The 13,196-nt window shown below is 40.9% G+C and overlaps 2 protein-coding genes across 2 annotated transcripts in view; both read right to left on the bottom strand.

The window, feature by feature from the left end:
- LOC116677118 (golgin subfamily A member 6-like protein 22) overlaps window positions 1-13,196 on the bottom strand; it is a 72,282-nt gene that overhangs the window by 41,014 nt on the left and 18,072 nt on the right. The window contains exons 4-6 of the mRNA XM_032507811.1: window positions 9,887-10,040; window positions 7,389-7,616; window positions 2,418-2,879 (exon numbers count right to left, since the gene is read on the bottom strand). Coding sequence (XP_032363702.1) covers window positions 2,418-2,879; window positions 7,389-7,616; window positions 9,887-10,040 — 844 coding nt within the window. The remainder of the gene's footprint in view (window positions 1-2,417; window positions 2,880-7,388; window positions 7,617-9,886; window positions 10,041-13,196) is intronic.
- Window positions 1,580-2,412, bottom strand: LOC116677112 (gastrula zinc finger protein XlCGF71.1-like; the record flags this gene model as incomplete). Its single annotated transcript, XM_032507792.1, has 1 exon — window positions 1,580-2,412. A coding segment is annotated over one exon (798 nt), but the record flags the coding sequence as incomplete, so codon positions are not given.

Genomic DNA, 13,196 nt, shown 5'->3' with positions numbered 1-13,196 from the left:
TAACTTTTGTACTCACCTTTACACCCTCATTAGCCAAAATGTCTTTGTCAAAAAGGAGAAAAGTGGATATTGAGTGTAGTTTTCCAAGAAAAATTGACAGATTCCTATTTATTCCCAGAGGTGAATGGGAAACCTGTGTTAACAATAACCATTCACCTGTCGGTGTTTAAGGAATATAATATTCGGCGCCACTATGAGACTCAGCATGGTGAAAAATACGACAGCCTGCAAGGACAACTGGGACGAGAGCAGATAAATGAGTTGCTGGTGGGTCTGAAGAAACAGCAGTCCGGTTTCACTCGGAGCCGAGAGGTCAGTGAAGCAGCGGTGAAATAGGGGGACCAGACGTCCCCGGCTGGATCTGTCCCTGGACCTGTCCCCGGTTTTCACTGTGACTGACAGACCCAAAATTGGAATGAGAGAAAGAAAACTGACCAGACGGAGCCGATCGAGCAGCGCTGCTCAGAGAGGTTTTAGAAGACGTATTTTACGAAGCTAAAATCACTGATTATTTACATGAAGTCTGGTGGGTTTAGCCAACGCAATTTTGCGGAGTTTTATGTTTAAAAAAATTATCTTAATCTTTAACAGAAAGGTCGACCTCCTTAGAAATCCTTCCCATAATGTTGTCAGACACTTAGAATATTAATCTGAGTCTGTCAGCTGCAAAACAAGAACTTTAATGAACGTAAATACAAGCTGGACAATTATCCAATTAACTTCCATCGTAGCTTGTTTCTACCGACTGCAGTCAATACTGCGTCAATGTCAAAGGAAAATATTTCCTCAATCGTTTATCTTGTATCCGATACTCAGCTCTAGGTCTAGTGTCCCCGTTTTAAGTTTTACAAAAATTAAAAACATTACGTGTTTTGGAGCTATACACGCTTCTGAGCTGAAAATGTCCCCGGATTTTGTCTGAGAAATCTGGTCCCCTTACGGTAAAAGCCAGCTACATAATTGCTAACGAAATAGCATTAGCATTTACTTCTTTCCACTAAAACAAAGGGAAACACATGGATTTATTGTTTTTTATAGCTATGATGAGCTGTGCTATGATTTTGGGCCGGCCCACTTGGCATAAAATTAGGCTGTATTTGGCCCCTGAACTAAAATGAGTTTGACACCCCTGATCTAGGTGTTTATATGTAAAGATTTGTTTAATACTTGAGAAATTTTGTTTGGACATAAAGCCACAAACATTATTCCATGTCACCACAAATGTTATTCCACGGACAAAAAAGGCTCCTCACCGAGACTGCTGGGCCTAAATACATGATACACAGAATTAAAACATGAACCCAAAGCGTATTAAATAAACTCCCATATTGATTAATAGTGAATCTACATACGTTACTTAGAAAGCAGTGAATTTATGTGTCGGCCCTCTAATATATCGGGTGGTTCCATTTGTCTGATTTATGATTATAATTGACTGTAAGTCAGACGTTCCAAGACAAAACACTATCTAATAAAATATTTGAAATAAGAGTACTTTTTCCTACCACAAAATATAATGTATTCTATCAAACAAGTATCACACAAAACAATATGTATCACATAAAGATTTGTTTGATACTTGAAAAGTTTTACTTGGACCTAAAGGCACAAACATTATTCCATGTCACCAGTCTCAGGTTCAGAAGAGTCTCCAGTCTGGTCTCCAGTCTCTGATTGTAAAAGTGGATGTGAGGTCCTGGTTGGTTCTGGTCCTCCACAGTCCTCTACATCAGCTTCTGTTTCCATCTGACCAACACATTTATGTCTCTTGACATGGGAATGCCAGGCAAATCTTTTGTTACAAACACTGCAGCTGAATCTTTTCTCTCCTGTGTGGACTACCATGTGTGACCGTAAATATCCGCTCTGTTTAAAAGATTTCTTACAAACTGAGCAACTGAAAGGTTTTTCTCCTGTGTGAGTTCTCATGTGTGACCGTAAATCTCCTCTCAGTGTAAAAGATTTCTTACAAACTGAGCAACTAAAAGGTTTTTCTCCTGTGTGAGTCATCATGTGGTTCTTCAGGGTTCCCCTATCAGTCAAAGCTTTACCACACACCGAGCAGCTAAAAGGTTTCTCTCCAGTGTGAGTTCTCATGTGTTTTTGTATATATCCACTCTGTGTAAACGATTTCTTACAGATTGAGCAGCTAAAAGGCTTTTCGCCTGTGTGAGTCAGCATGTGTCTCTTTAGGTGATGACTATCAGAGAAAGACTTATCACACTCAGAGCAGCTAAAAGGTTTCTCTCCTGTGTGAGTTATCATGTGAGTCTTTAGATGCGTCATGCGACCAAATCTTCTCCCACAATCAGAGCAGCTAAAAGGTTTTTCTCCTGTGTGAGTTCTCATATGTCTTTTAAGAGTTGTCTTGAAGCCAAATCTCCTCCCACACTCAGAGCAGCTGAATGGTTTCTTACATCTTGAATCATGTTTCAGAGAGTTTAAAGCTGACTGAGGTTCTCTGGTCTCCTTCCAATCAGCACTGTCATCAGTCTCTGGTTCAGAAGAGTTACCAGTCTGGTCTTCAGTCTCGGGTTGTAAAAGTGGATGTGAGTTCCTGGCTGGTTCTGGTCCATCACAGTCCTCTACATAATTTTTCTGTTTCCATGTGTTTGTCTTTGTCTGTCTCTGATGAAGCTGTGAGGACTGAGCTTCCTCTTCATCATCTTCACTCTTCACAGGGACAGGAGTGAATGGGAACTTGGTGATATCAGCCTCCTTCAGCCCTTGATGCTGCTCTCCCTCCTGACTGCTCCACAGATCCTCTTGTTCCTCTTTAATGTGTGGGGGGGCCTCTGGCTCTTCCTGGTCCACACTGGAGCTACACTCCTGCTGCTCAGGGGGAACCTCTTCTTTGACCACCAACAGCTGCTGCACGTCTGGAGGACACAGGGAAACAAACATGTAGGAAAAGCAGGACAACATGCATCTGCATACTAGGCAAGGCAAGGCAAGGCAGCTTTATCTGGAGAGCACATTTCAGCAACAGGGCAATTCAAAGTGCTTTACACAAAATCATTAAAACAGATAAAACACAAGTACAAACAGTTAAAAATCATAAGCATTAAAAACTAATAAAGCACATGAATAGACAGTTAAAAACAAAATAGAAACATTAGGACACATAAAACACAAGAATAAAAGTTACAGTGCAGCATAAGAAATTTAAAGAAATGAGCATTAATTTAAAGAAAGGCAGCATCAAAAAGGAAGGTCTTCAGTCTTGATTTAAAGAACTGAGAGTAGCAGCGGATCTGCAGGTTTCTGGGAGTTTATTCCAGATATGAGGAGCATAGAAACTGAACGCTGCTTCACCCTGTTTAGTTCTGACAGAAAGTAGACCTGTCCCAGATGACCTGAGAGGTCTGGGGGGGTCATAGTGTAGTAGCAGATCAGAAATGTATTTTGGACCTAAACCGTTAAGGGATTTATAAACTAGCAAGAGTACTTTGAAATCAATTCTTTGAGACACAGGAAGCCAGTGTAAAGATTTCAGAACTGGAGTGATGTGGTCCAGTCTCCTGGTCTTAGTGAGGACTGGAGCAGCAGCCTTCTGAATCAGCTGTAGCTGTCTGATTGATTTTTTAGGGAGACCTGTAAAGACCCCGTTACAGTAGTCAAGTCTACTGAAGATGAAAGCATGGACCAGTTTTTCCAAGTCCTGTTTACACATAAGTCCTTTAACCCTTGATATATTCTTAAGGTGATAGTAGGCTGACTTTGTTACTAACTTCCAGAATGCTCAAGCTGTAAAGACTATGGATGTATTAAGAGAATATTTACATGAATTCAAACCTGTGTTTTTTAGAAGGAATATTTAAATGGCATTGACCATCACGCTCTTGCCAACAGGGCTTCCTTTTAAAATGGTCAGTTCCCTCTGAAAATTTGCCTAAAACAAATTGCACTAATCACTTTTAATAACACCACTCATGTCATATTGTTGAACGCTGGCTGTCCCTAACAATTATTTGTCATTGAATAATCCAAAGATATTTTTTTGATTAGTCTATTAATCTATCAATTAATTTGCACATTATTCTTTAAAAAATATTATTACTTGATTAGTATCTATCCCAAAATGAATATAAAACAACATAATTAATATTTCAATATTTTATTATTAATGTTTGAACAACCTTTTATTTTTCATCTCATTTGATCAATCACAGAGCTGTCAAAACTGGTCAAAATTATATTTAAATGTTCCTTCTAAGGTTTGAACTATTGAAATAACTATTTTTGCAAATTATGTCCTGTAATAGAAAATCACATATTTATCTTTTACATATCTTACTATTGACTTGTTTTTTATTTTATTTTTAGCAGCATGAACTCCGGGGAATGACTCCAAGGAGTTCATGCTGCTGAAATGTTGCCTTATGTTCTTCTTCACCCAGCATGTTTCCTTGGATCAGGGAGGCTCCAAAATCATGGTAGCAGCTGTCGCCATGGACCCGCTACACGTCATGTGGTGCCCTGCTACGTCCTGCTGTGCCTTGTAATGCCGCACAGTGCCCTGCTCAGGGGCGGATTTAGTCATTTTGAGGCCTAAGGCAAACACAGGCATGGGGCCCTCCACAACCCTTGTTCTCACCCTTTTCAATCCTTTTTTTTTTCATTGTATAGGAGCCAAAACCTGCTTATCTTTTCTCCATTTTTCTTTTGTATGTAATAGTTACTGCTTGTAAATCTGCGCCCCTCTTGATTTCTTGGAAAAAAACTCTGTCCCTGACTTGTTGTGGTCCCCTCTGCACTATTGAGCAACGCTCTCTGTCTGACAGCTGTTTTGGCCAGAGTGCTGGATCATCTTCAATCATAACACATTGATTAGGGTGACTGCTACTCACGGGGTCTAGTTGCTGTGGTGGGTAGCTCCTCTTCATCAGTGTTAGCATTGCTAGCGCAATCACCGCGGCTTCTAGCTGCTCTTTAGTAACGTTAATGTTAGTGTTGTCAGTAGCCGTCATGATAAAGGTTGTTACCTTTGGAAGTGTTGCTAAAAACGTTCTGCTTTCTTCCCGCTTCTTCCTTTAATCAGAACTACTTTGGTAGGTTTGCTTCATTTTTCAACCGTCTGTAGCCTCCAGCTTACAGCACGCGCTGTGCTATTTGTTTACAGTAGGATAATGGAATAGTCCAATGTAGTAGGGACTGGGGGAGTTTCTCATCAAAAATTAAACAATTGGATAGCACTTTAGAGTATCAATGTTTAGAGATGTAATTAATTGGTTAAAAGTAAGACAACAAATCGTAACCATAAGTTTCTGAGGCGTTTTATGGGGCCCTTGGTAGCTCGGGGCCTAAGGCATTTGCCTGCCTTTGCCTAATGGTAAGTCCGCCTCTGGCCCTGCTTTGCCATGAACTACCCTGTTTGTAAAGTGTCTCTAGATAACTCTTGTTATGAATTGAACTATAAATAAAATTGAAATTGAAAATAGTATATATAAAAAAGTCAGTATAGTATGTCAAAAATTAATAAAAAAGTCATTGCATAGTATGTCAAAAAAAGTCATAGTATAGTATATCAAAAGGGTAATAAAAAGTAATAGTACGTGTCAAAAAAAGTCATAGTATAGTAGGTCGAAAAAAGTCAATAAAATAAAATTGAATTGAATTTACCCCTATATTGATCCTGATAGCCAAACTTGATGTTCTTCTGTTTATCTAAAGTGCAGAGACTGGTTTTTGTTTACTTCCTATTACCGTCCTGAATGTGGAGGACAGTGGCATGATAGTCAGAAGATTTAGTAATTAACCCCCTACCCTGTCTGCCAGCTTGTGAGAGGGGTTTTAAGAAAGTAATCCTTATGTATCTTTGTTGATTTTCCCAGAACTTGTGCTGTGATGTATTGAACCTTTCTTGCAGGAAATAAACTATTAAAAGACTTTGATGAGCAAAGCTTTATTTGAGATCTCATCTAGAACTTCTACCACAGTCCATGAGAAGGCACATGTCAAACAACATATAGCTAGGCTACATAACTTCTTGTGTAGGTATATTTATTGCAATAAAACTGTGAAGTCTGTGTACGTTATCACTGGCGCTACACCGGGCTAAGTACTCCGGTAAGAGGGTCACTGCAACCTTTGGGTTTAGGTCAACAGATTTATTGACATCCAGATCCAGCATTGAATACAGCACTTGTTGCTTGCATTACACGCTGTATAGGTGTGTTTGTGTGGTTTTCTGTAACATAAATAAATACAGAATATATAAATTGTACATAATGAATGCACAAATACGCAAATAAAGAACAATAAGCAACTCACTCTGCCATATACATAACTGCTAGATAATAAATATTTGCTGTGCAAACAACTAGACAATACCAGATAGTAATGGAAATGAACAAAATCCACCGTTGTAAAGCATACAGGTTTCATTGTGTAGTTCTATGTATTGGCCACTAGATGTCGCTCTAAGACCATAACTGACCACAACAGCAGCATGTGAATGACGCGGTGAAACAATCAAAATAGCACCAGGTTAACTAACCTCAGCAGGACTGTAATTAACAGGTGAACTAACCTCAGCAGGACTGTAATTAACAGGTGAACTACCCTAAGCAGGAGTGTAACTAACAGGTGAACTACCCTCAGCAGGAGTGTAATTAACAGGTGAACTAACCTCAGCAGGAGTGTAATTAACAGGTGAACTAACCTCAGCAGGAGTGTAATTAACAGGTGAACTAACCTCAGCAGGAGTGTAATTAACATGTAGAATGCTGTCCTAACATGCAACCATTAATAAAGTATCAACTATTGTTTCTGAATGGTATACATATGGATGGACATAAAATTGTGCACTTGAGTTCTCAATAACACACACGGCAACACAACAGAAGATTTACATAAGTAACGTGCAACTTTAAGAGCAGCTGTGCTCATGTTTGCAGGGAACTACAAAAGGAAATGGTGAAGTTGCACATGAGTCAAAGGAGTGACATATGCTCATCAGTCCAGCAGGGAGTTTTCTACAAATACCATGGATTTTAAAAGATCTCTACACACCTATTTTAAAATAAAATAACAGTAATTAACTAATAAACTATACTGTGATGTTTAATAGGGCTGTAACGATATGGAAAATAAAACCAAAATCGTGACACTCAACTCCATGAACCTGCGTCGCTTGCTAGTATTCCTTTTGGTGGCTTATTCCTGTTTTGTCTGGTAAATTTAGGTAACTGTACAGACAGCTAAAAGTAAAAGAGGGGGCACCGTTAAAGCTAACGGAGGTGTAGCAGTTTAGACACCAACACAACTTCTTCAAAACAATCAATGAGTCGACTAATCTACTCAGAGGGGGCAGCTCTAGACTTCTGCAGAGTGTTTCCCCCTTTCCCTAAAAACATGTTAAATAAACACGTCCACGTTGTTCCTACCTTCCTCTTCATCATCTTCACTCTTCACAGGGACAGGAGTGAATGGGAACTTGGTGATATCAGCCTCCTCCAGCCCTTGAAGCTGCTCTCCCTCCTGACTGCGCCATAGTTCCTCCTGTTCCTCTTTAATGTGTGGGGGGGCCTCTGGCTCCTGCTGGTCCACACTGGAGCTACACTCCTGCTGCTCAGGGGGAACCTCTTCTTTAACCACCAACAGCGGCTCAACATCTGCAGGAAATACAAATTGAGAAAAACTCTGATGTCATACAAAATAAAGACAACTGCACCATTCAACAACTTGCTTCCATTTAGAAACAATCACAACCCCTCACATATACATAACTCAGTGTAACTTACAGTGGTGAGAACATGGTTTAAAATTAACAGGAAGGTCTGGAGGTCATTGAAAGCTGACCGTAACCTAAAGTCTGCATAAAAATGAGCATTGCGACACTGAGCCGATCAGCAGTTCTGAGGTAAATTGTATTATAAATGTATTATGGAATATTCAAACTTCATTTTTCGCCGACTTTGACAGCCCTAATATAATTCAATTTTATTTATAGTATCAAATCATAACAAAAGTTATCTCGAGACACTTTACACATAGAGTAGGTCTAGACCACACTCTCTAATTTACAAAGCCCCAACAGTTCTAGTAATTCCCCCAAGAGCAAGCAACTAATGCAAGCAACTAGCGCGTCGGTGGCGAGGAAGAAACCTGGGACAGACCACGGGTCTTGGTAGGCGGTGTCTGACGTGGCCGGTTGGGGGTGTGATGCACAGTGGCAATAATAGTCACAATAAAGATTATGGAACAATGGCTACAAATGGTAGTCACAGTAGTTCATGTCATAGCAGGGCACGGTAGGGAATTACAAGGTGTAACGTGGCAGAGCATAGGTAGACGTAGAGGATGTAGCAGGGTTCAGCAGGATGCAGCAGGACACTGCAGGGCATCGCAGAGCGTAGCAGAGTGTAGCTAGGGGTGCAGCAGGACCACGGCGACAGCTGCAACCAAGATCTTGTTGCCATCCTAAACCAAGGAAATATGTCGGGCAAAAAGAAAACATAAGGATTTGGGGAGTAAACTCCCCAATGTAACCTTTTTACACTCTTGCCAACAGGCTGCCCTTTAAAATGGCCAGTCGCCCCCCTCACTTAATTTTACACCCCTGCCAGCTTGTGAGAGGGGTTTTAAGTTAGTGATTCTTTTGTATCTTTGTTGTATTTTCCAGACCTTTTGCTGAGATGTATTAAACCTTTCTTGAAGGAAATAAACTCTTAAAAGACTTTGTTAAGCAATGCTTCATTTCAGATCTCACCTATATCTTATGCTATCCATAAGAAGGCACACTTCCAAGAACATATAGCTAGGATACATAAATACTTGTGTTGGTTCATTTATTGCAACTGTAACATTTCTTTTAAAAGATCTCTACATACCTACACATAACAAAATAAACTAACATTAATAAACTAATATCCTATATCATGATGTTTAAAGTAATAGATCTCTCTTTCTCTTAATTCACATGCTGTCAAATGGAAGGAAAGCTCATTGCTATTGCCAGAAAAGTGACAATTTTGTTTGGCTAATTTTCTTTAACCAGTGTATGATGAAGGCAATATAAGTGGGTAAAATTAGCAAGCTAACATTAGCTAACATGGGTTGTGATGGCGCAGCGAATATGACACATGCATTTGATGTTATGTAAAAACAGCCAACTGTTTGGTAGTTTGCTTTGCTCCCACATAGGGAGACTTCTTTCCCAGAGAACGGCTGACAGAACGGGAGAGGCACTGTCTGGTTAGAAATCTCCCGGTTACCGCTGTCTTACCGGCGGTGAGTGAAGCAGAGGGACCGTAGGCTCTGTAGTCTGCTCTAGTAAATGTTGTTTGTTGCAGGTATCATAGCAACTTTATCTGGTTTTATGTACTGTGTGTGCAGACCGTACGTTGTACTTGGCCGTTGACTGTAATCTCTGCGGTACGTTACAAGTGCTATTTTTTGGCTCAGACGACCGCCGTCGAGTGCCGACATGAGGCAACACCACAGTTGTCCCTTGTCGCCCCTACCACCCAGCCGTCGCCTTGGTGTGTCAGGGCCTTTATGGGGGGCTGCCATTTCCGACGCAAGTTATGCAAATCAACGCTGAAACCAATGATGTTGAATTGTCCTAGCCCTAATGCTGATGACATTTTGTCATATTTAAACAAAACTGGCACTTCAGTACCTCATATTTTAGATTCTTTTGCAGAATTCAGTTACCTGTCCTATAATAAAATTTGACTGAACAAATCAGCCCTATTTTCATTAAAATGTAATCTGGACCCTAGGTGATTACTCAACTTATGTTCCTTGCTCAAGAGCCCCTGGTTGTGCCCAGGAGGTAAAGAGACATCTCTCCAGCTAATAAATCCACACTCTATACTTTTGTCCGTACAGGGACTTGAACCAGCAACTCGTTAAATAAATACGTCAACATTGTTCCTACCTTTCTCTTCATCATCTTCACCCTTTACCGAGACAGGAGTGAATGGGAACTTGGTGATATCAGCCTCCTCCAGCCCTTGAAGCTGCTCTCCCTCCTGACTAACACACAGTTCCTCCTGCTCCTCTTTAATGTGTGGGGGGGTCTCTGGCTCCTGCTGGTCCACATTGGAGCTAAACTCCTGTTGCTCAACTGGAACCTCTCCTTTAACCACCAAAAGCTGCTGCACATCTACAGGAAACAGGGAAACACACATGTAGGAAAACCAGGACAACGTGCATCTGCATACTAACTTCCAGAGTGCTCAAGCTGTAAAGACCGTGGATGTATTATGAGAACGGATAAAGTGTTCAACGAGAAGCCCCATTAGATAGCTAGGCCTGGCAGTTTGGGAACATAGATGTTAACATTTCATCCAGGTTACAGGCTTTATAGCATACAGCGCTTGGATGTAACATTAGATAATACACATGATGAATTACAGCCATTATATCTATTTTCACAGCTACAAGATCTCAGGAGAACCGTCATGAGCTCGCAGTGCAGGGCAATGTGTGCACCAAAAACTCCCCCGCTTTAAGGTCTTGCCCCCCCCAGCTGCCCCACTAACTTTGGTGTTGAAAAAAACTGTGCTTGTAAAAACTGCCACTATGTCCGCAAGCTTCTTAATGCATCGTAACAAACAATTAATTCATATTAATTAATAATAATTAATAATTGTAGCTGTAATCTTAGTCCACTGTCCCTCAAATACTTAGCTACGTCCCTGCATCGAACATGCACAACGGCATTCGCACAGCAAAACGCAAAAATAGTAATATTTGTACATATGTAGGCTACATATATGCGCTTTTGACAACAGATTGCAAATAAAGCCAATTTGCTAAAAAGGAAAGTTACTGTTCACGTTTTTTTATCTAGAAAACATCCCCAAAATCATCCAACCAACCAGACTCCATGTAAATAATCACTACTTTTAGCGTGTATAGAGCAGCATATCTCCACCAGACTCCATGTAAATAATCACTACTTTTAGCGTGTATAGAGCAGCATATCTCCACCAGACTCCATGTAAATAATCACTACTTTTAGCGTGTATAGAGCAGCATATCTCCACCAGACTCCATGTAAATAATCACTACTTTTAGCGTGTATAGAGCAGCATATCTCCACCAGACTCCATGTAAATAATCACTACTTTTAGCGTGTATAGAGCAGCATATCTCCACCAGACTCCATGTAAATAATCACTACTTTTAGCGTGTATAGAGCAGCATATCTCCACATGTAAATGGGTGAATCAAGAGTTTATTCCAACCAGACCAGAGTGGTGATTGTTGGAACAGTGGAAAGATGAACCAAGACTGCTTTTGGTAGTTTTACTTAGTTTCTGTCCACTTTGAATGAAGTGTGTTTTACGATGATAAAAGTAGTGATTATTTACATGGAGTCTGGTGGGTGGCGACGGCCTGTTAAAGAGCGAAGATTCCAACAGATGTTCTGAATAAATGCTTATTTCCATCCGTCCTATCGTCATATCGTCGCTGAGAGAAAAGAGCCCAGGAAGGAGAGAAAGACCAGCTGAAGGTTTAATGGACTAACCTGCTCTGTGGACCCGGAGCTGAGGGTTGAAAACAGCGTCCAGTAGTTCCCGTTGTCGCTCGTTCTCCTCTTTTGAACGACAAAGTTCCTCCTCGTACTCTGCTATCGTTCTTTCAAACAGCCCAAATATCTCTTCAGCAGCCGCAGTTAGTCGCTGCTCCACCAACGCTCTCAGCATCTGGACTTTACACATTTTACCTCTTTCTAACACAACAAAGACCCTCTGCTAACACTGCTTTCTGAGAGACGCCATCTTGGTCACAGGGGGAAGTTAGCCGCAGTCAGGACTACAGCTTCCGGTGAAGATCGGCTGCTGAGCTTCAAAATAAAAGCCCAGAAGTCCCGGATTTCCTATGAAAATCAGTGATATAAAAACCTAAAACACACTTGAAGAAAGAAACTTCATTACATTTTGAGAGCTCTGAGAAAACAATGAACCAAATTAAAGAGACTGTGTTTCTGTTTTGTTGTGTCTTTTGAGTGGTGTACTGTGTGTGCCTGCTCTTTCCTGGCCTGAATACTTTAGGTACTTCTTGTTTGTAAGTTTTTCTTGGTCTTCATTTGAATATACATCAAACTCTGCATTTGGGTCCAAGCCTCTAACTATTTGTGACAGAATGAACCCCCCACAAATGGACCCAGCAGGTATGGAGATCTTTCACCCTAAAGACTCTGGGAGGATGGGATTTTTTTTGCTCCCTGCATGAGGAAGACCCTGCCTTCACTAGGCACCTTATGGAGGTGCGCTGGCAGGCTAAGGCACAGGAGTTTGGTAACCCACTTTGGTTTAAAAACAGCAAATTTCACCAAAAGTTAGGGAGCTTGCAGGCTGCTGGGTCTAACGTTAGGGGTCTACCAACCCACCACCACTGGGTCAAATGTTAGCAGCCTGCCGACCGACGCCCCCTGACCCGTTGTCACTGGGTCTAACTGTTACTCCTCATGCCCTCCGAGAACATCTCCCAATCTGCGTTGGGCGGCCGTCCTCCCAGCGAGCTGCGACACAGTTCATGGCCCCACAGATGCATTTTGTCTCTGGGTAACTAACAACAAAGACTCAGTTACCCCATGTTTGTTACATTTTCAGATGGACCTGAACTGGTGATATTTTAACTTCTAACAGTCCTCTCCTCTTCCTTTTCTTAATTCCACCTGTAGGTTGTTGTGACCCAGACAATAACTACTAACGTACATGATAATCAACAGAAGGTTTACTTCCAAGCATTTCACTTTATTTCCTCGTGGAGGGAACTCAGCATGTCCTGGGACCTGTTGCACAAAAGTAGCGCAGCTTGACTTAGTGTGATCTGCTCATTGCGGCTTAATCGGTGCACGTTTGCTGAGCCAGGATGAGAAGATGAAGCTATAATACTTATGGAGTGGAAATCAGCAACATAATTAAAAGCCTCCAGGTGGCTTTCTGATATTATGATGTTTCTAACATTAGAAAATATCTAATTCTCCCTCAGAGGATTGTCCAGAAAATTTTACTGACTTGGGACCCTTTACTGGGTTAGTTTGAAGGACTTACTGCTCTTCCCTCTTCATAACGTCTGGGGACATGGGGACGGTGGAGCAAAACGACTACATTATATGTTACCAGGAGTAACAAAAGAAAGGTGGTTTTTGTTTCTAATATTTTAAATTGTATATTTGTTCACTTTGTTTTTATTTATTTTTTATTTTTTCTCGGTTAATAGAAGGGTGTCTT

This window comes from Etheostoma spectabile, unplaced genomic scaffold (genome assembly GCF_008692095.1).
Source record: "Etheostoma spectabile isolate EspeVRDwgs_2016 unplaced genomic scaffold, UIUC_Espe_1.0 scaffold00004397, whole genome shotgun sequence".
Lineage (NCBI taxonomy): Eukaryota > Metazoa > Chordata > Actinopteri > Perciformes > Percidae > Etheostoma > Etheostoma spectabile.
The sequence above is the reverse complement of the archived record's forward strand: the minus strand, read 5'-3'. Positions and strand labels throughout refer to the sequence as shown.